The sequence below is a fragment of the Microtus ochrogaster genome, unplaced genomic scaffold (assembly GCF_000317375.1).
Source record: "Microtus ochrogaster isolate Prairie Vole_2 unplaced genomic scaffold, MicOch1.0 UNK8, whole genome shotgun sequence".
Taxonomy (NCBI): Eukaryota; Metazoa; Chordata; class Mammalia; order Rodentia; family Cricetidae; genus Microtus; species Microtus ochrogaster.
Genome location: NW_004949106.1, coordinates 4,967,391 through 4,992,998, shown reverse-complemented (window position 1 = coordinate 4,992,998; position 25,608 = coordinate 4,967,391). Strand labels below are relative to the sequence as shown.

Genomic DNA, 25,608 nt, shown 5'->3' with positions numbered 1-25,608 from the left:
CCAAAAGCCAGGTGTGGCTTATGTGTGTGCCTAATAATCCCAGCGCTCTCGGGGTGGAGACAAGAAGATCCCTGGGGCTTCCTGGAGGTCACCCTAGCACCAGGTCAGTGAGAGAGCCTGCCTCAGAAGAATAGAATGGAGCAGAATGTCCATCGTCCTCTGCCAGCCGAGCCAGAGACAGGCAGCCGAGCCGGGGGACTAGGGGTGCAGGCTGGTTCTAAAACCAAACGCTGTTGACGCCAGATAATGCGCAAATCGATCCCGCACCAGTTATGACTTAAAGGGGTATTTATTTAGGGGGTAAAACTCACGAAACACCAACCGTCAGGAAAGAAGCCTAGTCGCCGGAGCAAGAGCAAACGCCACCGGAAGCAAGTGAGCAGCCCCGAGGCTTGCCGCTCTTTTTTAAAGATAAATAGACCACGCCCCAGTGGGCTGGTATTTCAGCAGCTATTGGCTGAAGGAGCAGGCGCTCCTGCAGCACAATGGGCTCGTACTTCAGCAACTATTGGCTGAAGGAACTGGAAAGTCCTCCCGAAGCACGGGTCCACACAAGTGTGTGCTTAGACTTCACTCACAACACCCTCCTCCCACTGTCTGTCTGTCTTTCTAACTAACACACACACACACACACACACACACACACACACACACGTACACACAATGTTATGGTTAGCTGTAAGTATCAGAATAATATACAAACAGTAGTGGATACACATGTCAGAGATTTTTCAAATGGGTGTGGTCTTCAAGAGAGTCCTCCCTCTTGATTTGCCCAAGGCCAACAGAAAGCTAGGGATGCTTAGTGTACTGCTAATTTGATTATTCCTTTAGTTACACACGGTTTCTAATGTTCTAAGTTTGAGAGGAAAGCATAGTACGGGGGAGGGGAGGAGTGTACCTTTTATCCAGGTTCATCTACTCAATTCATCGTCTTCCCTACGTGCCTTATGTTTTGTCTTAGGGTGTTATGTCCATGGCTGCTTTTAAACAGCTGGGAAGATAAGCAGAACTGCTACGCCTTTGTCCATTGCCCGGACAACGAGGCGGTCCCTTCTGTCACCGCGCTTACCGTCCTCGGGAGGATTTTTATATTCTTTGTCGTCCATCACTTCGTAGTCGAACCCCAGAAGATCGATTGGGATGGTGAATTTTCTGGCGTAGTTCTGTTGTGCACCCGTCAGGAAGGCTTGCGTGAAGAAGAAGCCAGAAAGCCAGAAGACGGGCGGAGGGCCGACTTCGTACCATTGCTAGGATAGACCCAGACAACAGTGATTCAGCAAGAGAGTCAAACGGATTTCCAGCAAACTAGCAAACGTGACTCAATGAATATCCAGGCACTCTCCTGAGATCTCAAAACCTGACTCGACATCATCTCCATCACACCAGCTTGGGGTCTGCAGTGGATGAAGGCAGATGTGGATGTCTGTTTTCTACTGTCCAGTGGTTTCAGCCAAAGTCCTACACACCACTGTGAACTCAAACTCATTGTTACAGAGTGCTATCATGTTAGGTAGATGAACAGATTTCCATGAAGTCTGGTCAAATGGTAATATTTTTATTTTTCTAATTACTTAGTTATTACTATGTGGTAGACTATTCTTTTGGAAGTTTTCCTTTCTACTTGACTTACCAAGAAATCTAATGTACTGAGACACAGTACCGCAAGTGTCTATGGTGAATGTGTTTGGTCTTTGGAAGTACAATACCGCCTTAATTCTGTATTTGTTGCATAGCTTTTGATGATGAGCTGCTGAATAACAAGTGGCTGAATAACAAACTACAGAAGCGTCTCTGAAGAAAGGAATTCACCCCTCTACTCAAGAAGCCCACCACCTTAGCTCTCGGGGCCATCTTGGTCCTTGAGTGTCTAACACTGGCACCTCAGACAGGCTGTACTAGGAAAGCAGAGTTGCTCATTTGATCCCTGCAGAAACGTCCTCGGTGTCTGTTTTGTTCAGAGACTGTATCTTGCCTGGAATTCAACACGTAGCTGAGGTAGTGGCGTAGGCTGACCTTGAGCTTGTTGGTTACTTTCCTGCCTCAGGCACACAAGTGCTGGGATTGAATGTGTGAGTCCTGATGCCCAATTTCCCCATAGTTCCATGTCATATACAAAGTACCTATGTTTTTTCTTTTTAATTGCTTATTCTGGTGTATAGTGAAGCATCATCCTCAGGTAACTAGGAGTCAGAATTCTACCCACTCAACCTACTCAGGAAAAGTAACCATTGAGGTCACTGCTGTTATGGACTGGGACAGCAGAGCTGGAAGGTTGCTGGGCAACGAAGAACCCGTCCCTCTCTTTGCAAGCTTGTTGGCTTCCTAAGATGCTTTGTTATAGGGCTTTGTCACAGAGAGTCAACATCCCGGATGTTTCTCTCTCCAAAGTCTGTCATTTACTTGAATGTCAGACGTCACAAAATCTCCTACTTAAGATGCAGAACACACACACACACACATATTACCCTGGACTATGCAGGACTGTAGAAAGCCTTTCTCCACTCACTCAGCATTCTGATGAAGAAAATGAAGCCAGGAGAGACTGGCTAGCTAGCCGTGCGCATGTGGATAAACTCACCTGTAAGAACTTTAGTCTTGCGAGGAAGTCGTTCACATAGCTGCCGAGCGGCTTGAGGCTGGGGTAGGATTTGCCCATCCACATTCCTGGAATTTTGACGTTCAGAATGCTACTGACCACCTCTTCCAGCTCCGTGGACATCACGACGAGCCCCTGAAACACAGCAGACCTCGGCGGGGTCAGCACTGGCCGTCCTCTGCCGCCTCTCTGAAAGGCTGCTTCACGGTGCCTTTGTTAATGAAAGTAAGGTTTCTTTGGATTTGTGAGGAAGGCTTACAGCTTTTTGGACCTTCCTTAGAAAAGGAATAATGGTTTCTCTAGCCAAATTTTAGTTGAAAATCTTAACTCATACATGGCTACTTGGTAGCTACTGAGTCACTACTGCTCAGCTTTCATTTAAATTTACCTACTGGTTAAAGGCCGCCTAGCCTACCTTTTTGTTGTTTGCTGTTTGTTTTGCGAAACAGGGTTTCTCTGTGTAACAGGCCTAGCTATCCTGGAACTAGCTCTTGTAGACCAGGCTGGTCTCAAACTAACACGAGATCCTCTTGCCTCTGCCTCTTGAGTGCTGGGATTAAAGGCACGTGCCACCACCACCTGGCTCTCAGCTACCTTCTTAAAGTCACAGTCATGGATATAGAACCAGGAAGCTCTTATCAAATACTCTGAAAAGGCAAAACAGTCTGCAATCCAACTGTGAGTCCAATGCCGTGGTTCTGTTTTGAAAACCCCACGTGCAGATGCTGGAGCTCCAAGGCTCTTCCCATTCCTTCCTCAGAGAATCTGACAAGCATCAAACTTGGAAGAATCAGTCCTTGTTGTTATTGTTACCAATAAAACTTTATTTATTTATTGCTTATTTGATCTTGTACTTGAGCCAGCTGTAATTGTCATTTCTGTTTTTCTTTTGTATCAAAAAACTAAAATACTGAACTAATCTGAAGATTTTGGAGAAAATCTGCTGGATTTAACACGCATTGTTTCACTTGCCTTTGGAAACGCCACTGAAACAGCAGTGAAAGGTTCTATGTTTTAAAGGCATAACACCCACGAAGGCAAAACAGAAGGGAGAAAGGAGCAGCGACAAGACACTTTGGGAGTGTAAAAAGCAAAAGCCAGTAGCTGGCATAGCGTCCAGTCTTTGACTCAAGCCTAAGGTTCACCTAAGCTGAGAAAGCGCTGTGCCCCTGTGTACGTTCCCAGCCACTCAAGAAGCTTCTAAATGTCAGGCAGGACAACTGTGCTAAAAGAAAAGGAATTTGAGCTGGGTGGGGGTGGCGCACGCCTTTAATCCCAGCCCTCGAGAGGTAGAGGCAGGCAGATCTCTGTGAGTTCGAGGCCAGCCTGGTCTACAGAGTTAGTTCTAGAACAGCCAGGGCTACACCGAGAAACCCTGTCTCAAAATGACAATAGAAAAGGAATTTGAAACCTAGTTTACCGAACCAATTCTTAGGTCTCTTCCCCAAAGTTTCATCATCTGATGTGGGATTCCCCTCTGTATGCTGTGAATACCACTGGTTGATAAAGTAACTCTATTATAATAGCCTGGAAGTTACACCCACCCTGGCCTCCCTCTTGGGCCTCATGCCTGCACTCAGCAGTGATCTCTTCCCCGACTCGGGGAAGCACTTCAGAAAGACCCTCAAAGTCAGGAACTTTCTCCCTCAGACCTGCCCCTTCCTAGACCTTATCCTTGCTTAGGCCACACATTTTGGGAGTTGTCTCTGGATCCTTTTTGCTCATCCCTACAAAGACTTTCAGGTGTCCTAATGATACACAGCCATTTCTCTTCACCTCAATCTTCAGCCACGCTTGGCAGGGATTCCTGACCCAGGTTCTCTATCACTGTTTCCCTAAAATCTTTTTGGAGTAATCTTCAAAAGAAATGAAATATCACTATGGCCTGAAAACCCCTAATGCCTCTGTATTTCAAAATAAAATTCAAGATCCTAGCCACGGCAGGCAAGGCCATCATCGTGTCCCTGGTTGTGGCCCCTCCTTCCACACACATCCGGGCTCATCTCATCCCTTTCCCATCACCCCTCTCCTGGCGCTTCTCGTCCATGCCATATGGGTACTGCTCTTGGCTTTGACTGCCGCTAAAATCGTCTGCCTGAATGTTCTTCCCTTAATAGTCCCTACGTTCCTCTATAATGTCACTCAGGGCTCTGTCCTCAGAACGGTCCGCCCCGGCCTGTCTCAGACAACTCTGCTGACGTACCCTGTTTTATTTGTCTAAAGGATTTAGCACCTGAAACTTATATATGGGCCTGGAGAGATGGCTCCGGGGTGAAGAGCCCCAGGACTCTGCTGGAGCCAAGGACAGGAGCTGGGACATCCACACAGGGCGGCTCACAGACATCTGTAACTCCAGCTTCAAGGGATCTTACGTCCACTTCCAGCTTTTGTGGGCACCTGCACGCATGCACACACACACACACGCACACACACATGTGAGCACACTCGAGTACATACACACAAATGCAAATAAAATAAACCTTTAAAAATTCCATGTGTTCTTTAATGTTTAATGTTTTACGTGTCTCCATTGCTAATGCACATTTCCAGTACATGTGTTGTCTGTCACTTACATATCTATTAACTGTTATGAACGGCTAGTCCCAGAATGCCATCGGCTGACCAAGAGCAAGGACACGCTTTCTACAGTGAGGGTCACAAGTTGCGCTTGGCAGCACCTGTAACTAATCACCATTTGCTGAGCGGAGGAAGGTGTGAGAGTCGGTGATTCTTTTGCTCAGCTCCCCTTACCTTGATTGCCTTTTGGATATTAATGCAGGATTCTCGTATGGTCATCAGCAACTTATTGAACCGGCCCATCTCTTGGACCAGGACAGTGTTCATGCTCTGGGTGTAGGTGGTGGGGTATCTCCTCATGGCGGACTCAATGTCAAAGTTGTTGGGAAGTTTGCCCAGGATGTCCCCAGCAACCTCGTCGACCACTTCATCTGATGACTTTGCTCCAGAACCTGAAGAACGAGACTGAACAATCCAAACTGTTACGACAGCCTCATAAAGGCCCGAGAAGAGGCAAGAGGGGAAAACCGCCGGGTAAACCTCACAAGGAACCATCTAATCTCTGGATGATTCTTCTCTGCACAAGATTTACTGAAATGTAAGAGCCCCAGGGGATGACGCTCTGAGAGAAGATGATTGTGACGCAGCAGGAGGAAGGAGCATGTGATGTATTCAAAGGAGGAACAGAACCTCAAGGGAACGTTTGTACGTCCTGGTGCCCACTGAGGCTCGACAGAGCAGCCCGGCCATGATGAACCTCAAGGCCCACAAAGAGGGAAGGTGACTGTCTTGCGAGAGCAGGCCACAAAATCTATATGCCAAGATCTGATGCACACCGGTTGCCAGAATCAGAGACACAGCTTTCTCCCTGAGCCTGTAGGGCAAAGAAAGTAAGTCTGCCTCCTCGAGGAGGCTCAGCGTTATGGAGAGAGGACAGGCATTACTGATGACGGCTGGAAGCCGATGTAATTTGTGCTCAGTGTGTTTCTAGTGCCATCTTGTAAATGAATCTGTATTTTCTGGAAAATCCTTTAAAGAAATTCTGAGAACAAATATCCTCCCAGGGGTCCACAGGGGGAGAATAATCACTTCTGGAATGCAGTTGACCAGCTCACATTCTTCCAGTTCAGGAAAACTGAGTTAAGTCTCCCTTCCTACTTTACATTTTTTCCTGTTTTCTTTATGATTAATATTAAACATTCCAGTCTGTGAACACCATTGTGTTTTCTTAGATTTACACCTACCTGTCACACATCATTAGAAGAGCTTTCAAAAGAAGACAATAAAGCAATTAAGTGCCGGCAAGTTTTAATTGCCTGCTAGAAAAATGAGATTAAGAACTATGCCCACAAAATAATTAATTTTTACAGTCCTAAAGAATTTAGTTTACAATTAATATTTAAAACAATAGAAGAAGAAAAAAGATACGGAATGCTGGGCCCAGAGTAGTGAAATAATCTTTTTCTTTTTACTCCACTTACGGAATAATTTGCCTTTTGTATTTTGACCTACATATAAAGTAGTATAAATGGATTACAAAAACCATTCTATTTTCTAGCAAGAGCTGTAACATGTGAAACACATGCCCTACAAAAATAACACAAAAGCCCAGGCCTGGACCCAACCAAAAAGGTCAGGAAAATATTTCAGCAACTCAGCCATCCTCCTTACCAACACCCAGGTCACACAGTTGGTGTTCGGGAGCTTTAGAAAGTCGTGTGCAATTCATGGGCAGCATCAAGAGCTAGAGCATGCTACTCATCCGGGACAGTTTAGCTGGGCTGGTCACTTCTGCTCCCTTCTCTGGCGCCTCCACAAGCACCAGGCACAGCTTCCCAAGGTTCATCCTCCTTCCTGTCCCCCACCCCCAGCCCACTGAAGCTGAGGCCTTACAAGTGCAAGACACACGCTCCACCACTAAGCCGCGCCTCGGACCCCGCCCTCCCTCCCTTTTTGGCCATCTGTTCTGAATCAAAGGAGAAGCTGGAGAAACGGTTTGGCGGTTCAGAGGGCTTGCTGCTCTTGCAGAGGACTCAAGTTCAGTTCCCAGCTGGACACCTGACTCCATCCAGTGACCTCTGCAGGTACCATGTACGCAAGCACAGACACACACCAGCAACACATATTCAGAGGACAGGGTGCATGGCTCACCGACTGCCCAAGCAAGCCTTGAGTTTGAGATCCTCCTGCTTTGCCTCCTCCCCTCCCGCCCCCCCAAATGCCAGCATTACAAGTGTGAATCCCCTCACCTGGTTGGGTTGTCTTGCTTCAATTGAGTAAAGATGGGTGTGACCTATTTCTAAAGGGACCTTGAAGAATTTAGCCTTTGCAGACAGCCTACAGCATGCTGGTTTTATTAGTTTCCTTCTTGAAATAGTGTGACCATCAAGCATAAACCAATGATGTCCACAAAAATTACACCCTCCACTCTGGCACCTGCCTCTTCCAATTTTCTCTGAGACATCTTAGCTGAGGCCATCAGGGTCAAAGGCCTGTTATCATGAAATAGCCCACAGAGTCCTGCAGCCCGGGTCTCCGCCTGACTGCTCACTCAAGGCCCGTTGCCTGCCCGCCCGAGATCCACACTCATGAAGCTGGGCCAGGGGTGTTGAGATAGGTTGTTTAACCACACACTGAGGCGATACCCTGGTGTATTCAAATGTATTTGTTTGGGTTTTGAGTTATTTTCCATTGGAATGGGCACCCTGTTCTGTGGGTTCCGCAATGTGACAAGCACCAGCAAGTTTAAATAAAGCCACAGACACCACAGTGATCCTGCCATCGGCCTATCATGTATGACAAGCAGCTAGCTCTTCCTCCTCAGGACTGACTCTGACTCACACGGGCTTACTTACTTCCGTGTGTGTTCTGGCAAGCACAGGCTTTCACGGAGCATTAACACTCTCTGTCCTGCTTGCCTTACTAGAAAGCAGCATACTAGCAGAAACTAGAGCACAGGCTTCGTGGCCAGGTCCATTCACGACAGCACACCCATGTCCTCCTCAGGCCTGGCCTTTTCAGCGCCTCAGATCTGACCCAGGCACAGTCTCACGGGACACAAGACAGCAGCTTAGAACAGGCTCTGGAGCCAGGGCGGGCCAGGCTGCTTGACTCTGAGTCCGGCCTTGAAACTGGACTAGCCAACTTTGGTCAAACTACTCAATCCTCTTGTGCCTGTTTCCTTTCTACAGACCAGGAACAGCAGTGGCCCCTTATTCCTTGGGTTGCCCCGTGTACTACATGTTATATACAAAGCTCTCAAAGCAGTGCTAGCCAGGGCCAGCACCTCAGGAACACGAACCATCACGGTTCCACTCCGAGAGGACATAAAAACACCCGAATTCAGTATGGGAAAATCTACCCAAGTGAACCGGTGTGCAGCCCCGGTTTACTGAAAGTTTCCTGAATCTCCACGGGAACTCTTGGCATCCAGTTTGATTTGTTTTCAAAAATGGCAAAGCATTCGGGAGGCAGAGGCAGGTGGATCTCTGTGAGTTCGAGGCCAGCCTGGTCTACAAGAGCTAGTTCCAGGACAGGCTCCAAAGCTACAGAGAAACATTGTCTTGAAAAAGAGAGAGAGAGAGAGAGAGAGAGAGAGAGAGAGAGAGAGAGAGAGAGAGAGAGAGAGAGAGAGAGAGAGAGAGAGAGTGAGTGCGCGCATCTCACTGGGCTCAGGATTAGCAACTGCTTCATGCACTGTAGATTTAGATTTTCCTCCTCTACCCACGCTGGGCACATTTCCCCACCGGCAGTGCCTTCCACCGGTCAACTGCTTATTTATTTAAATTCGTTTTATATTATTGCTATCATATACTTAAGCATTATGTTACCTAATAAAATAGCGGGAAAGGAATCTTTTATGTAAACTAGGCGAAATGGCCTGGGATAGTAAATAAAAAGGGATCATAAAAACAAGCAACTGCCGTTAAATCAGAAGGAGACTAGAAAAGAAAAAAGCGGGAAATTGTCCACAGACCCCACTCCCAAACGGCTACGCGGGTATCTTTAAAATGATGGCTCCACCTACGGGAAAGGAAAGGGATTAACATACGCTGTATTTGGGCGAGGCTAAGGCACTAAAGCAAAACAAACAGGAATTCCTAGAAGCAAGAGACTCAGACTCTCAAACAAGATTGATGGAAAGAAAATGCCTGATGCCCACATTCCCTATGCTGAAGTCCATAATCAAGGGATTATGTGGGTCCCCTGCTCCCCATGTTCCTTTGAGGGCTCCTTCACTTTGGTAGAGTTTGGTCAGGAGCCTTGGCTGAATGGGGGAGGAGGGTGCGTGCGTGCGTGCGTGCGTGCGTGCGTGCGTGCGTGCGTGTGTGTGTGTGTGTGTGTGTGTGTGTGTGTGGCAGGGTGGGGGAGGGGACGGACAGATCCCTGCTGGCTCCGGCCTAGTTTGCCTCACAACACACCTGGGTAAGGAGTATATTATCAAACAGCAGCTGTGTCTCCGACTGGTCTTTCGTGATGTCGGCGTTGGCATTCATTCCAAAGATTTCTGGCGACGGGGTCAGCGGCAGGGTCTTCGTGTACTCGATGTAGCTTTTGTGCTGCAGAGACGGAACGGGAAAAGCCGGGAGGTCAGATGTCAGTTACCAGGGAGGACTTGGCTCAGAGTCAGTGCTTTTCCGTCCTTGAGCCCTGGAGAGGATGAGCTTGTGGGGCGGCGTGCTGAATGCCTTTCCTCTCCTCCAGTCCAGGCCAAGGGCTCACAACAGTACGGGCACATTCTGAGAGAAGAAGGTACTGCACCGACCATTCAACAAAAATGCTTATTATTATTATTATTGTTATTGAAAGAAAGGTATGGCAATCAAATTTAAAAAGCTGTCCTAGCAAGGGCAACGGGAGATAGAAAGTTGGGCAAGGATGGAGCATCAATTCTGAGGCTGCCTTTGCCGGAGGCCGGAACTCCAGAAGAGAGGCCTGGATCCGTTTCCTTGCTGTTGGCTTAGAACTGAGCACCTCTGCCCAGAGGCTCTGTGAGGACTGTCGGGAACTCAGAGGAGACCCCTGGACTCCTTGGGTTTGGACAACTGAACTCAGCAGCTTAATTCCTTCCCCGTCCCTCGTCTCTGTGGCTGCATGAGCGCTTGTAGGAACTCCCAAGAAGAGTTCACCAGCATGCATTCCCAGATCCTCTGTTCTAGTAGCTCTAGGAACTGTTTCTATGTTACGGTCATGTAGTGTGGTCCTCTTGTAGACACTCCTAACAGTGGGGAGAGGGACTGTCTCGGACCCTTTTACTGACTTTTGGGACCCTACTGCTCATACGGGGTCACCTGGCCCGGCCTTAATACACGAGGTTCTCTTAGAGGGGGCGGACTTACGTCACCAGGAGGAGGGACAAAATAGATGCCACTGGAGTCAAATTTGTAGTCTGCATTTTCAACCAACTCCGTGCAGAAGAATTTGTTCAGGATGCTGCGCAGCGTGCGCCGGTCCCAGTCATCAGTCACTCGGCCTCCGTAGTTGCATTCCCCCGTCATGTACCGCAGAGCGTCGTAGGGCAGCTCCTAAGGTGGACAGAGTGGTCACCGGCCGGTCAGGAACGCCACGCGGGGCGGGGTGGGGGCTGTGTCTGCCTACCAACATCAAGCTCGGGATCTTCCCACAGGTTCGCGATCATCTCCTTCTCTATACTTTCTCGCTAATTACTGCAGTTGCCCCCAGGATCTTCCTCTTCTTTAGTGCATTCAGCTGGGGCTGAGACTAAAACCCCTGGATCCGAAAACGTAATTTGAATGGATACTGACTTTAAAATACTAGTGAGGGTCTTAATTGTTGCGTATACTTATTAACACTTGTTCTAATGCGGTTTCTCCGCCTCTCCTCATGGCTAAATATCTAGATCACGTCAATCCTTTCTCTTCCATGAGTGCTGCATGTCTGCCATGTTTCCTGTTGTAGTTCAATTCTTCGCATCGCCTGCCTGGTCTCTGCTTACTCTCTGGAGCTCCCATTTGCTGACTGAAATCAAAGGGTTAGAGGCTCAGCATCAAGGCAACGGGGGAGCACGTTTGCTCCTCTGATGCTCCAGGCTCCCTGGCTTTTGGTAATTGCACACATTTCTTGCCTTGTGACAGTTTAACTTCATTATGCATCCTGCTTCACAAAGCTACAGAAAAACCCTGTCTTAAAAAACTAAAAAAAAAAACAAACAAACAAAAAAAGAAGGGCTAGCAAGATGGCTCAGCAATCAGAGAACTGGCTGCTTTTACAGAGGACTCTGATTCCAGCATCTGAAACTGCACAACCCTTAATTGAGGCTTCCGTATATAAGAGCTGCCATGTCATACTGTCTCTCTCTTTACAGCCAAGAACAGTGACCAAGACAATTTTCCTCTCCCGTTGACCACATTCCTCTCTGTCCCTGCTTTATCGGGAGTATTTGTATCACTAATGAATGTGGGGTTTTCTCAGATGCTGTCTTCTATATCTACTGATAGGATCACGCGTCTTAAATTCTCTTTAGTGTGGTGATATAGTGGATTTGATTTTTTTAGGTGCTAACCCAAATTCGCCTACTTATATATTTTAATTAACTCCTCACTGTAGACTGTATTTTACGGTAGACTATATTATCCAGATAGTCACATTGCTATCTAGGAATGCTCCTTGCTGGTTGTGTGTAATTATTTTAGCTCAGATACATTCTCCTCCGGCACTGTATTTTATCTCTATATTAGCTCCGTGCTTCTTGTAGGTGTTACGGTAAGAAGATGATTTATCAAGCTTATGATTCCTTTGAATGTTTCTCCCACGTGAGCCCTCCAGCGTTATTTACCTAGCTTCTTATTTGCTTTTATGAGAGTAGAATTCAACCCTCTCCATTTAGAATCCTAAATTCTTAGGTTGAAGTTTTGGGGGTTTCTGTATTCTATTGATGTAGATTTAATCAAAGACAGCCAACTAAATTTGAACAGGATTCTGCCAAAATTCAGACAACTTGTTTTAGCTGGGGAAAGCTCCGTTTTCTTACAGGCACGTGTAGTAATAAGTTTTCAAAATCTCAAACTGTTTAAATCCAGTTGACAACGGTATAGAGAACACCCCACAACGCCCAGTGTTGGATGTTCTGGAGAGAGGGAGAAAGAGGGCAAGTGGGGGGATGAGAGAGGAATGGAAGGAAAGAGAAAGGCAGGGGAGGGAGGAAAAGAGGGAGGAAGAGAGGCAGGAAGCAGGAGAGGGGGAAGAGTATTCCAGAGACCACTCTAGAGGCCTGCCTGGCCTACAGAGTAAGTTTAAGACTAGCCTGGGAAAGGAGATCAAATGGTGCCTCATGGGGGAGAGAAAGGAAAAGAAAAGAAGCCATTGGTGTGGTGATGGACGCCTGGTAGGCTGAGGCAGGAGAATTGCTGTGAGTTCCAGGCCAATCAGGGCCACATATTGAGACTCTGTCTCAAAACGGAAACAACAAAAGCCCCAGAGAGAAGGAGACTACGAAGGGTGAGGTGATCCCGATGTGAGGCTGGGCTCTCTGGCTCCTCCCGGAATCTACTCCTCTTTAAATGGTTTTACGTAATTTATTCTTAGACAGGAAGTCCCGACTCAAAAGTCAAAATCTCCTGTCACATAAACCGAATTCATGCTCCAGAGAAGAAGAAACCTGGCCACGCTCTTGCTCCGCCCCATTTCTACACCTGGCTTGATTGACGGTTTCTTCATAATAAATATAATAACCCCATTGCTTTTCACATCTCCACAGGCGGCTATGTGTCTAAATAAATGATCGCATCCGGGTTCTCTGGAGTCGAACCGGGATCTAGCCACCCCCACAGCAGTTATCACTTCCTGTTATAATAAAGTACTGTGAAATAGGCTGTTGGGAACCGCCCTGCAGTTTGTTCTAGCAGAGCAGAGTTAATCAGGAGTCCCTGCTCGCTGCGCCAACAGTTACAGCATGATAAACCATGAAAAGGTGATGCCCTTGCTGAGATGTTTACGGTACCTCATACTGGTTCAGGAACATGTGGAGTTGCTGCACACTGATCCTTAGATCGGTCTCATTGAATTCGTAAGGAATATTCCACCCCAGGGGTCCGAACTTTCGTCTCTCTTGTACCAAAGCGTGAAAGAAACAGAGGCCATAAAGCAGTTTCTTGAATTCATTCTGTAATGAGAAGAAATTGTTCAATGACATTTTTTTCCTGTGAACATTGCATTAGACTTGCTATATTTCTAAATTCATAGAATCAAATTCCTTTGCCTATAAATAATATGAGGCTACTTCAACCCCCAAATAACTAAAACACAAGTGTATTTCTACAGGTACGCCAAGCAAAAATCTTCCCATTGATACTCAAGTCCAATGGGCACACACAGCTACGTACACTAGGGTTCTAGGAGACAGAGCTAGGTCATCTAATTTGAATTTTATAGGATTTTTTTGGAGGAGGGCTTGTTTCTAGTCGAAGCAACACAACCTGAGAATTATGAATTCTATGTATAGCCCCAGACCATGATGGAGGTATTTCCAAGTAGATAACTGAAGGAAGTGAGCAGTTCTAAAGCCTTCAAGAACACTGAGAGCCAACAACAGAGCTTGAGGCAGAACCGCAGGGCTTCTCAGAAAAAGCAGCTCTCTGCTGGCCGTCTGCTTGTACCCTTCCCTTCCTCTCTGGTGAAGAGCACAGGGAGGCAGTCATCCTCACTAGCCAGGAAGGAATGGGCCATCAGGGTTGACACAACAGCGGGGGATTGTGGGAAGATGCTCAACTCAAACCCAGAAAAGAGCAGTCCTCTGCCACAGGGTAGAAGATGCGGAGGGAAATGCCAGGCTCACAGCCAGCAGTGCGTCAGGTGGGTGGAAACCACGGGGAGCAAGGGATACTGGGGAAGGCAACCGTGTGGTGAGGGTACCTCACAGGAGAGCCTGTCTGAAGGGCTCGCTGGAGAGCCAGAAACAGAAGAGGCCAGACGCGAGGCGGGGTGGAGGGGGTCAGGCAGGGGAGGAGGGAGTCTGTTGCCTTCAACTCATGCCCAGACCCAAAAGTTCCCAGCTGAGATCAGAAATGTCTGCCCCTTCCTGTCTCCGAGCCCACTCTGAAGTGGATGGTACCAATGGCTGCCAGCTGTGTCTCGGGATGCCAGCTCCATCCACCTCCCTAGACAGTGTGCAACCTGCCAACCAGGGACACCCGGTTAGAGCTCGGAGAATCCAAAGCCCACAGTTTTAATAACAAGGAAGCTGTAATTAACATATTGTATTGTACCTCCCAGTTTCTGAATCTGGCTCTCCTCGCAACTGAACATAACTATAGGCTATTTCATTATTTAACAAAACCCATAAAAAAAATCACAGGGAGGCCTAAATTTTATCCCACGGCACAATAAGTTTCCTTCATAGAATAAACTTAAAAGAGAGAAGGGGAAACAAGGAGAAAAATACAAAACCAAGCGAAGGAGAAAGAGAAAGAACGAAAGGAAGGTATTTGACAAAAGAGAGGTAGCATAAATTTAACTAAAGAAATTGAATAAACCTGTTAAACATGCTAGTATAACTCAATTGTTTCATATATATATTGAATTGTTAATCAAGTTAACAGGTAACTGTTGGAAGCCGGATATGTCAATGTAAAACAAAAGACAATTGTAGGCCCAAGAGAGACAAGGAAGATGGTGGCAGATGCGATGAAGCCTGGAGTACCGATACATTTGGTACGTATTCCTCACTTCGAGAGCTTGTGTATGAGATACATATGTATTTCTAAGTCTATAGTCGGGTCTCTGCATATAGCCCTGGCTATCTTTGTAAGTCTATAGTAGGGTCTCTGCATATAACCCTGGCTATCCTGAAATGAACTCCCTCTGTAGGCCAGGCTGGCCTCCAATTCACAGAGATCCGCCTGCCTCTGCCTCCACAGTGCTGGGATTACAGGCGTGCCACCACCTCTGGCTGTGTCAACATTTTCAAGTACCAAGAAACTCCTCTACTGTTCACTGTGGTCTCCAGTACTGTTCCCCACTCAGAAGGAGCAGGACTCTTCAGATAAATGACTGGCCAGGTACATGATGAGTCCGGAATGGCCCTAAACCAGAAAGCGAGAGTTGCTAGACCCAGAATTCCTAAAGCCGGGGCCTGAAATATGCAGAGAAACCAGTTGAATGCAGATCTCATTGACAAAATTTGGAACAATTTGAGTATGAAATTCTTGATTAACGAATTGGAAATCATTGGGGTCAAGTTAGTAATTTCTAGGTCTATGCTAACATCACATAAACACATGAGGAGGAGGAGCCACCTCTTAGGAGGAGTAAGTGCCAAGCACCAAAAGTTCTGAGCGTTGCAGCTGGGGATTAGTTACTTAGGACCAACCAGTGAGGTAAGAACATGAACTGCATACTAAATACTTATGTAGCACTGAATACCCCCCCAACATGACAGAGGAAAGACAAGCAATCATTAGACCATGGAAAAATTAATCAATGACTTTTTGGACGATCAAAATTAGTTTCATGGGGGCTGGAGAGATGGCTCAGAGGTTAAGAGCATTGCCTGCTCTTCCAAAGGTCCTGAGTTCAATTCCCAGCAACCACATGGTGGCTCACAACCATCTGTAAAGAGGTCTGGCACCCTCTTCTGGCCTTCAGGCATACAGACAGAATATTGTATACATAATAAATAAATAAATAAATAAATAAATAAATAAATAAATAATGTTTAAAAAAATTAGTTTCATTCACTGAGGACACTTAATAATTTGACAGATAATTAAAAAAAAAGCTGAATGTAATCATTAGAGAATGTCACCCAGATTCTGAATGGGGGATATCCCACATTAAAACAATATCGGAAATACAGTCTTCAGAAAAGCCGCTGTCGGTAAGGCAAGAAGGGCTAAGGGAGCCACACAAAGAGAGAGACAGAGACAGAGAGAGAGAAAGAAAGACACAGACAAGACACACAGGGAGACCAATCTATCTATCTATGCATAGATATTAATGTATCTGGAGGGGAAACACAAAATAACAAATTAAATGGTGCAAAAAAAATTAACGGTAGGTAAATATGGAGAAGGACATAGGTTGTTCCTTTTACTATTTTAAAATTTCAATTTTCCTATAAATATAAAACCATTTCCAAATAAATAATTTCCAAATAATGCAAAGCTATAAAGAGCTGCTATGGGATTTAATGAGATTTTTATGTTGCGTTGGAGCCATGCTTCCTATTGCCTCTACCTCTACAAAGTGAGTACCAGAAGGAAGGGAAGGGTGCGCTTTCAAAGGGCCTCTGTGCGGCCTGTCACATGGACAGATGCCCTTTCTACCTGCGTGGGAGTCCCCAGCTCTCACCACGCCTCATCAGTGCAGAAGCCAGCCAGACACAAGTCTGGGGGATCAGGGCAAGGGTGAATCACTTCTAAATGTATATGTGAATTCCTTCCTTCCTTCCCTCCCTGCTTCCCTCCCTCCCTCTGTTTTTTTCTCTCTCTCTTCTTCCTTTCTTCCTTTTATATATGTCCAAATTTTGCTTAGTGAAAGTAGTTTCCCTGGTTTCTCTTGATGTGGATGTAGGTAATGTTCATGCATCAAGACAGAATGCTTTTGAGTGCTGAAACTTATCAAGGTTCATGGTGTCTCTTATAAAAGAGCCCTTCCATTTTTAATTACAGCGAAACACCAGGAAACAATTTTAGGTCATAGCCATTCAGAAGGAATTCTAATCATGAGCACGGTGGGTGTTTTCCCAGCCTGCCTGGTGGCTCCGGAAAAGACCCTTATGAGCCTCGTCAATCGAGGGGGAAAATCATTTTGGCTCTCATTATGGCTATATGGAGGAAATGTTTTTTTATGTTTTAATTTGGAGAGATGGTTCCAGATAGAAAAAGGGCTCAGTTCATATCCTGGAACAAGTTCTCAAGCCTTGCAGATTGGCGCTGGGAATGGCTTACAGCTGACTTTCTCAACAGAAGCCTGCATTATTGATGGTACCCCATAATATCTCTGCTGAGCAGACATGGAGCCGGTGGTAAAATTAAAATGAAATATTAATAAAATTGACTTCAGCACAGTCAATAATCAGCAATGAAAAGCAACTGTGCTGCGGAGCGGGAGGCCTGCTTAATTTGTAACCTCGCTCTGTGCACACAGCCCCGACCACCGGGGGCCACTTGAACCGCTTTACAGGGCTGAGGGGGCAGGACTTAGCCATCACTAACGGGCTTTTTGCAGCTGCCAAAGAATTCAGGGTCAGAGATCGGGTCCATGAGGTATGATCGGATGATATTAGCCCGTAATCCTTTCGGGGCTTCGTTGGTCATTTTCACTCCGTTCTGCAGGACCGACACGGGGAAATTCGGAGATGGGTAACTCGTCAGCCAGATTCGGAAATCCGGGTGTGTGGTCTCTGGGCTTAACTCCTGCGAGCAAACAAAGCAGAAGTGGAGGTGTGAGTGAGTCCCGAGGGATCATCTCAGTGCACCTGAGGGACAGTCTGGAAAGAGAAACAGCCACACAACAGAGATGAAATTGTTGTGATTAAAGCGAGAAATCAGAATCACCACACTTCACTGAGACGGCCCAGAGCATACTCAGCCTCCTGATAAAATTAATTCACGTGACTATACAGAGCCAGCCCAAAGACTAAAGCCTTCTTAAAATGTTCATGTCTGCACTGATATTTCCGAAATATTTACAAAAATAATCCTTTGCTCGGGGCTAGATTAAACCTAACCCCCTCCTCCTGCCGCTGCCAGATTCGGGAGTAGGCAATGCAGTCAGACAAATCAATACTACACCAAGCTAGAATCACTGGTTTAGGAGCCAAGGGTATTTCAAAGGCTAAGCGCTGGTGTATCCTGAAGGGACCATATCTACCACTCTTAGCTGCACTAGGTCTGAGGCTGGAGGTCACAGAACCTTCCATTAGCGGTGCCACGCCAAGGCCTAGGAGTAACAACTGTGGGCCTGGTCACTGCTGTAAAATGTAGGGTTCACTCCCATCTTTGGGCCTGTTCCTCCAGGCCGAGGACATTCTGACACGCTGAAGGGGCCCTCCTCTCTCTAAAGGTGTCTGGCTGTGTGTGGGGTTCTCAGCATGAGCCCATCCTTCCTATGGTGTAGCTGCGATGTTAACCTGCAGCCTGTCCAATGAGAGAACAGAAACGAGGCCCTTGGGTGGGCGGGGTGGGTATCCACAGTTAGGCGGGGAGGACCACTCTAGGGAACACATATCTGCATCGTTACCTCACACACTTTCTCGAGCGTTGGCATCCAGGACGTGGCAAGATGACAGTTTTGGAGAACCACCCATGTTCCATCCTTGACGGCTTTTTCTAGCATCTTCATAGCAATGGGCCCTTGGCCTTGGCCAAGGGAGAGAGAGCTCAGTTTTGAGCCCCCATAGCCCTGCGTGCGAGAACAACAGTGTCACTTAGTGTCACACACTGGTTCAGACAGACGTGACCTGGACATACTGACCACCACTTAGATGATCACGCTAATAAGAGAAAAATTCTCTAAGTTTTTTGGGCTGCTGATGTAAGATATAGAAAATAAATCATTAAAAAAAAAGATTTTTAATATAGGAGTACACGAAAGGGCACATCTGTCACTTAGCGACCTTTAAAACATACGTTTTCTGTTAATTGAGTGGCAAAATGAAATATGAATGGGCCAATTAACTCGTCCTGCCACCTTGAGTGAATGTGCCAGTCCTTCTGGATTCTGATAAAATGAGGAGAACAGAAGCATTAGCCACTAACTCCCAGTCAGTAGCTTCCTTAGGAAACTCTGAGAACCTTCCCCCAGCTCATTTGTGGCTTCCTGATCTCATTTTGAGGGCAGTTGTCACTAGGCTTCCAGGAAGAGGCCTCTAGCAGTGGCCGGAGCAGAGGAAGACCTGGGTCCTCTGCAATTGCTCATTGATTATAGTCACTAACTCCGTGGGGGAAATGATGGAGGAAGGTCATTGGTTAATTAAATAAAGAAGCTGCTTGCCCTGATAGGTTAAGACATGGGTGGGAGGAGTAAACAGAACAGAACGCTGGGAGGAAGAGGAAGTGAGCTCAGTCTTGACAGCTCTGTGCTCTGGAGCAGAGACGCCATGCTCCCCTCTCCTGGGCGGACACGGGGATAGCTCTGCTCTCTGAGGCACATGTGATGAAGCTCCGACCCAGGATGGACATAGGCTAGAATCTCCCTGGTAAGCCACCTTGTGGGCTACAGCAGATTATTAGAGATGGGCTAGTCCAGGTGCGAGAGTTAGCCTAAAAGAGGCTAGATAGAAATGGGCCAAGCAGTGTTTAAAAGAATACAGTGTCCGTGTAATTATTTCGGGGCATAAGCTAGCCAGGCGGCCGGGGTGTGGCCGGGGTGCTGGGGACACAGCCCCGCCGCTTATATTACTACAGGGAAAAATAACTTTGGGATTAAAAAAGTAGAGGTGGTAACTGGAGTCAGTGCAGAAGCGTGGCAGAAGCATGTTCCAGGGAACGTCAACATTGCCTAACACACACACCAGAGACACACAGAGGGAAGGAAGAGTAGAAAAGGGTATTGGAAGCCTGGTAAGAAAAGCCCGGTGGAAGATGGCCACCCCGAGCTACCTCCCCTACTTCCACGATGGATCCGACACTACGTTTCTTACCTGATTCCCAACACACTCTGCCCCAGCTCAATGACTCAAGAAATGCCTTGAGTCCTTTCTCCCCAGGCCAACTGGGATGGCCTTATGACTCAATGGCCCTGCTCCTATGCTACTTGAAGTCTCCCTCTTTTTAATCATGGCATCATAGCCCAGCACTTCCGTGACAAGCAGTGAGGGCTGTATCAGACAGCCACGGCACTCCTACGGAAGCCAGGTTTTTCGAGTAGAAAGCGGCCCGGCAGAGGCTACTTTAATCTTCAAGTGATGTCTCTTTCATGGAGCTACCCGCTCTGTGCCTTTGTATCCCTCACTGTGAAATGGAGCTGCCATGATTTATCTCAAAGTCTTCTGTAAGATTTCCAGGAGGAAACATGAATAACATTCACCACCAACATTCCCGAGGGGGGCACGATCTTCGTGAAATGTTCATGTTGGTTTTAGAAACTACAGTGGCGTTTGCACAAAAAGCAATTTGAATTATTCCAAAATGAGAAGAACCAACTCAGACACAGCTGCCTGCTCGCTACTTTCTTCTAGACAGTGTGGCAGAAGAACATTTATCATAAATAATGGGAATATGTTTTTAAATCTCTTACAAGTGTAGGTAATTGAACATACTGTACTGGCAAAGGGGCTATATAGCTGTATAGTTGTATAGTTGCTCTGGAGAGTGACTTGCCTCACCTTAGAAGTGAGGAAGAGGGACAAGAACAGACAGTCCACCCTGGAGTAACTGTGTGGACTTTAATGAAACCAACCAAGCTCATGTACTGGCCTAAAAGCTGTGGAGAAAAAAACAAGAAACTCCAGGCTGGTCCTGAACTCATGACCCTCCTGGCTCCATCTCCTCCAGTAAACCCTACGGCGTGCACCACCACAACCAGAAACCCCCGGTTTTAGTTTCACAGGCTGTCTAAGGAGCAACTTTTAATGCAAGCACTGCCGTCAAGTGCCATTTTCCCAGGCCTCTGGCAAGTTTCAGAATCCCAAGGCCTTCCTCCAGTGGAGAGACAATTTGAAGCTTTCTCTCATCCTCTAGGGCTTGAGTCCTAGCGCAAACGAAGGCAATGGCGTCAGCTCACTTCCTCTGCTCTAGGGGACCTACCTGGTCGTCCGCGAATTTCAGAAGAGCCGCCATGGGATCCGCTCCAGGAGAGAGGACAAAGATCAGCGGGGCACAGCAGTTACTGTCCCCGAACGCCTTGGACAAGTCGAAGGGGGGCGGCTCAATGAAAGGGCGCCCCAGCTTCTTTATTATGAACTCCTGCAACATGGGGATCACCTAAAAGCGACAAGAGCACATCTGACAGAATCGTCCAGATCCTCTGGGTTAAAAAACAAACAGTGGCTGGGCTGGGAAGCACCTGCCTGTGACCTCAGCACTGGGGAAGCCTGCGGAAGGAAGTTTACAAGTTCAAAGCCAGGCCGGGCTACATCCGAGAGCCTGTCTCAAAACCAAACAAACTAGACTCTGGATATAAAGATGAGGTTTTAAAAAGGGATCCAGGGCATTACTGGGACATAAATTCTTCTTAGAAAAACAATTACAGATGATTTAAATAATCACCAATGATTAATATGATCCGCCAAATTTAAAGAAACTTTCATTTTTTTAAAAAATTGTTTCGAGATTATATTATGATTACATAATTTCTTCCTTCTCTTTTCACCCTTCAAGCTCTCCGGTACAGTCCTCCCTGCTCTCTTTCAAATTCATGTCATCTTTTTTCATTCATTGTTATACATATATTCATGAGTACATATATGTGTATATATAATACACACACACACACACACACACACACACACACACACATGCTCGGTCTGCACAGTGTTATGTGTGCATATTTCCAGGACTGACCATTTGGCACTGGATAATCAGTTGATGTGCTTGTCCTTGGGGGAGACCATTTCTCCCACTCTCAGTGCATCGTTGTTCTTGGGGTGGCCGAGACCTTGGGGTTTTAAAACACTGACTATGTCCCCACAGCTACCATGCAGCAATTATCACAGACATCACACACCTCCCTCCCACATCTTCACAAATGGATCGAAATAGTCCAGGTTCGGAGGAAGCTAAGCTCTGTAAAAAGACACACGCTATCGCTCAAGAAGCAAGTCGTGCTGGGTTGGCAGATTTTCTCAATACATAGAATTTTCCCGTGTAGCACTCTAAGGGTTGGGGTCTGCAGGAGTGGATATGTGCTAAGAGTTAGGATACCTTCCTTATTCTGTACCATTCCTTATTTTCCAATGCGGATCTTCACCTGGCATCTCTGAGTTGTAACACTAGCTAACTGTGCCCAGGTGTGACATAAACAGGGCACAGAACACCACTCTTGTTCCAATCTCGACAAATTGTGGAGTGCACCCTCCGAAAATGACACGCTCATTTGCTGTCCTTACATGCTCTTTGCTAATTTTGATGGTTCCCTCCGAGCTCAATAAAACTTTGGAAAAGAAAAGCCCGACGGCTGAAGAGGCACAGGTTTGGAGGAGAAACATTCAGCAGACACTAGCGTGCTAATTTTCTCGACAGTCCTGCCTCTGCCTTTGTTCGATTCATTTGTGATGCTCATTGGAAACCATTTTTAATAGGCAAGAACAAAGCTAGCTAACCTTTCTCTAGCTAAGTTGAGTTTTATGTTGAGTTACATGAACGACAACAGTCTTCAGATTTGTGCCACAGCAATAAAGGAGTTGAGTCTCTTGCTCAAAGTCCTGCTGTTGGGTCAAGGAACCACATCTTCTCGTGACTTGCTAAGAGCCGCGGGTGTCCACTTGAGACTGAACTAGAGAAGTACCCATCCCTGGCTAACACACACCAGCTCCACTGAGGGTGGTGTTTAATCTATCTTCGTCTTCCTTGCTCTGCTGAGTACTCGGTTTTCTCCTCTGAATACCGGAAGCAGAATGAAGAAGAACATGTTGCAGCCCTGAGAGGCCAATCCACTCCTTCAGAGCCGCCTTTGACACAGCTTCTTTAGAGGAACATGTTTTTATTCCACACACACTCATAGAGTTTGAAATGACCTTCCCTTTGATAGAGATTTACAGCTACAGATGTGCATACAGCGAACATCACGCCTATAATTTATCTCATTACCCAACTTCAGTTTCTGTCTCAAGCAGTAGCTACTGAATGCACCTTTAACCCTGCTCTGAGATACAGATGTCTGCTCAAATTCTGAAGTCACAAACTCGCTCCGTTTCTTCTTCATCTTCTTCTCAGAGACTAATCGGTCCCGCCACACAGAGTGCTGTGAGCGTAACCATAGAAGGTTGGTGGCAAGGCAAACACACCCCCTGCAGAATGGAGCAACTCAAAGTGTCTGCAAAGGCCCTACAGTCAGCCCAGCAGAAGGGCTGCCAATGGGACTACACACACATACACAGCACCCCAGCCTAGGGGAGCAATTCCACGAGCCCGGAACACCCCTCAGCTTGGTGCAAACCGCGGGAGCAATTTGCCAATGCCCAATGTCTAAGAAAGGCGCTACCTCTGGAAACAGTTACAGTAGCTCCAAACACCAGTTGGATGTTCTCGGTTCAAAACATCTGTTTGAACAAGATTTGTAAGCAAAAATCACCCGTGTGCCACAACGCTTTTGAAAAGTCTGGCAAATGTGTGTTCCCGTGCATGTGTGTGGCTAGGAACTGAGAGGCAGTGGAGAGAGAGCCAGGTCCAAATTAAACTATTTATTTATTTACTTGTATGTGTGTGTGTGTGTGTGTTGTGGGGGTGGGGGTGCGTGAGCCATAGTGAGTTACAGGTCGACTTGCATGCGTTCTCTTCTCCTAGAATGTGGGTTCTGGGCCTCTAACTCAATCACTAGGCTTAAGGTACCTGTAGTAATATGAGCGGCGGGGCTGTGTCCCCGGCACCCGGCCGCCCACATGGCTAGCTCTAGCTTGTGCCCCGAAATAATTACCCGGAAACTGTATTCTTTAAAACACCGCTTGGCCCATTATATCTAGCCTTTTCTCGGCTAACCTGGACTAGCCCATTTCTTATAATCTGTGTAGCCCAAGAGCTGGCTTACCAGGAATGATCTTAACCTGCGTCTGCCTGGAGTGGGAGAATCATGGCAACTCACTGACTCAGCTTCTTTCTCCCAGCATTCTGTTTTGTTTACTCCTCCCACCTATGTTTTAACCTATGAGGGCCAAGCAGTTTCTTTATTGCTTAACCAATGAAATCAACAGATTGATATATGACACTCCCACATCAGGTACCTTTACCCACTGAGTCATCTTGCTGGCCCAAGTTAGACTTTTAAATCTCTATTCAATACTTTCGTAGACTCATGTAAACATGCAAAGGTGTGGATGAGTGAAACACACCTATACGTGCTTAGTCAAAGCAGGTGTGGTGGCACATGCTATCCCAGCATCCCAGAGGCTGAGGCAGGAGCATCTTGAGGTTGGGGTCAGCCTCGCCTGCGTAGTGAGACTCCCAAATGACAAACAAAGTATTGTAACCAGGACCTACCCAGCAAGGTGGTGATACTGTTCATTCAGATTCAACATCTACTAAATCAGCAGATAGAAACTCTCAAGACTGAGCTTCTATGAGCATAAGATGCTAATTCCAGAAATTCTGAACAACAACAAAATCAAAGAATAAATTCACACACACGTGTGTGTGTGTGTGTGTGTGTGTGTGTGTGTGTGTGTGTGTGTTTAATTTTAGATAATTGAATCATGCTTCAGCTAATTTGGACTATCATAAACGTCGGATCCACCTTACCTTGTCTGGCCTCAAACAGCGAATGATGAGCATCCGTTGGAAGTCACTTGCTTTATTCTCCCATTCTTCCGGGAACACCTCATGGTGCGGCTCCTAGAATTAGAGTAAGTCAGTCAGCGCCAGAGATCATCTCTAAAACCACCAATAGTTGACAAATAATCATATTCGTGGGGAAGACATATGATTCGTGAAAACAGAACATCAGTGCCAATGTTATTTAAGGGGTGGGAAAATTAATGTCAATGTGTACGCCTTTGAAATTTCAGAACCAGCTGTGTGGTTTCTCTCCATGGCTCAACACAATGAATGCAGTTGTCATTTTAAACTGAGAAGAAACACTCACTGACAGATGCTTCTGGGAGTTACTTTCAGCAGCGGCCAGGGCAGATCCAGAGCAGACCCATCCCAAAGGAATGAACTCGGTCTCAGTCCAGGACAGGCAGCCAAGAGCAATGCTGGTCAGCCCTGCTGCCAGCCCCCCACCCCCACCCCAGCGCAGCCACTTCCCTAACCCTGGTTTAGCTACAACTGTCTCTAGCAGAGCAGCTACCTGCTGTATTCAAGAAGAGTAAAGATGGCAAGAGCAGAAACAAAGAAGTAGAAAACAGTAACTGGGAACTAGAAAAAAAAAATTTAGCCTTTATGCCAAAGTAAAGCCGGAAAATGTAAGAAATGCTACCTCTCTTAAAAAGGGAAACAAACTGCTTCATGGCATGTGTTAACTTTCAGGATCTAATTAGAAAGCCGCTTCATAAAAACTGGTTTTGAAATGCCAGCTTTCCCTGCTCTTCCAATTATAAAAGTATTCGCGAGCTCATATTCCACATTCAGAAAATCTAAACGGCTGTTTGGTAAAAATTTAGTCCATCTCCTGTAATGATCGCTCCAATCTGAGTGGGAAAGGAAAAGAAACACTTGCTGAGGAAATTCAGCCAAACGTTTCCAAAGGCCATGTGGATCAAATCTTCAATCTCTGGAGTTTGGGTAGAATTAGAAACAGGACCATTGTCTCAGACAGTGACGGAGAAAAGGAGCCAAACTTTGTATTTTAACCACTGACCGGTTGCTGAAGGCTATTTAATCTTGCTTGTGTACAAGGTAAAGACGTGCTTTGTGATGTTATTGGCTTCTTCATTTAAA

At 46.5% G+C, this 25,608-nt stretch overlaps 1 protein-coding gene across 1 annotated transcript in view; it reads right to left on the bottom strand.

The window, feature by feature from the left end:
• Dnah7 (dynein axonemal heavy chain 7) overlaps positions 1–25,608 on the bottom strand; it is a 195,148-nt gene that overhangs the window by 12,343 nt on the left and 157,197 nt on the right. Inside the window, exons 53-62 of the mRNA XM_013353465.2 lie at positions 24,469–24,561; positions 20,824–21,000; positions 18,317–18,478; positions 17,290–17,490; positions 13,077–13,238; positions 10,456–10,641; positions 9,538–9,675; positions 5,351–5,581; positions 2,582–2,734; positions 1,073–1,250 (exon numbers count right to left, since the gene is read on the bottom strand). Coding sequence (XP_013208919.1) covers positions 1,073–1,250; positions 2,582–2,734; positions 5,351–5,581; positions 9,538–9,675; positions 10,456–10,641; positions 13,077–13,238; positions 17,290–17,490; positions 18,317–18,478; positions 20,824–21,000; positions 24,469–24,561 — 1,681 coding nt within the window. The remainder of the gene's footprint in view (positions 1–1,072; positions 1,251–2,581; positions 2,735–5,350; positions 5,582–9,537; positions 9,676–10,455; positions 10,642–13,076; positions 13,239–17,289; positions 17,491–18,316; positions 18,479–20,823; positions 21,001–24,468; positions 24,562–25,608) is intronic.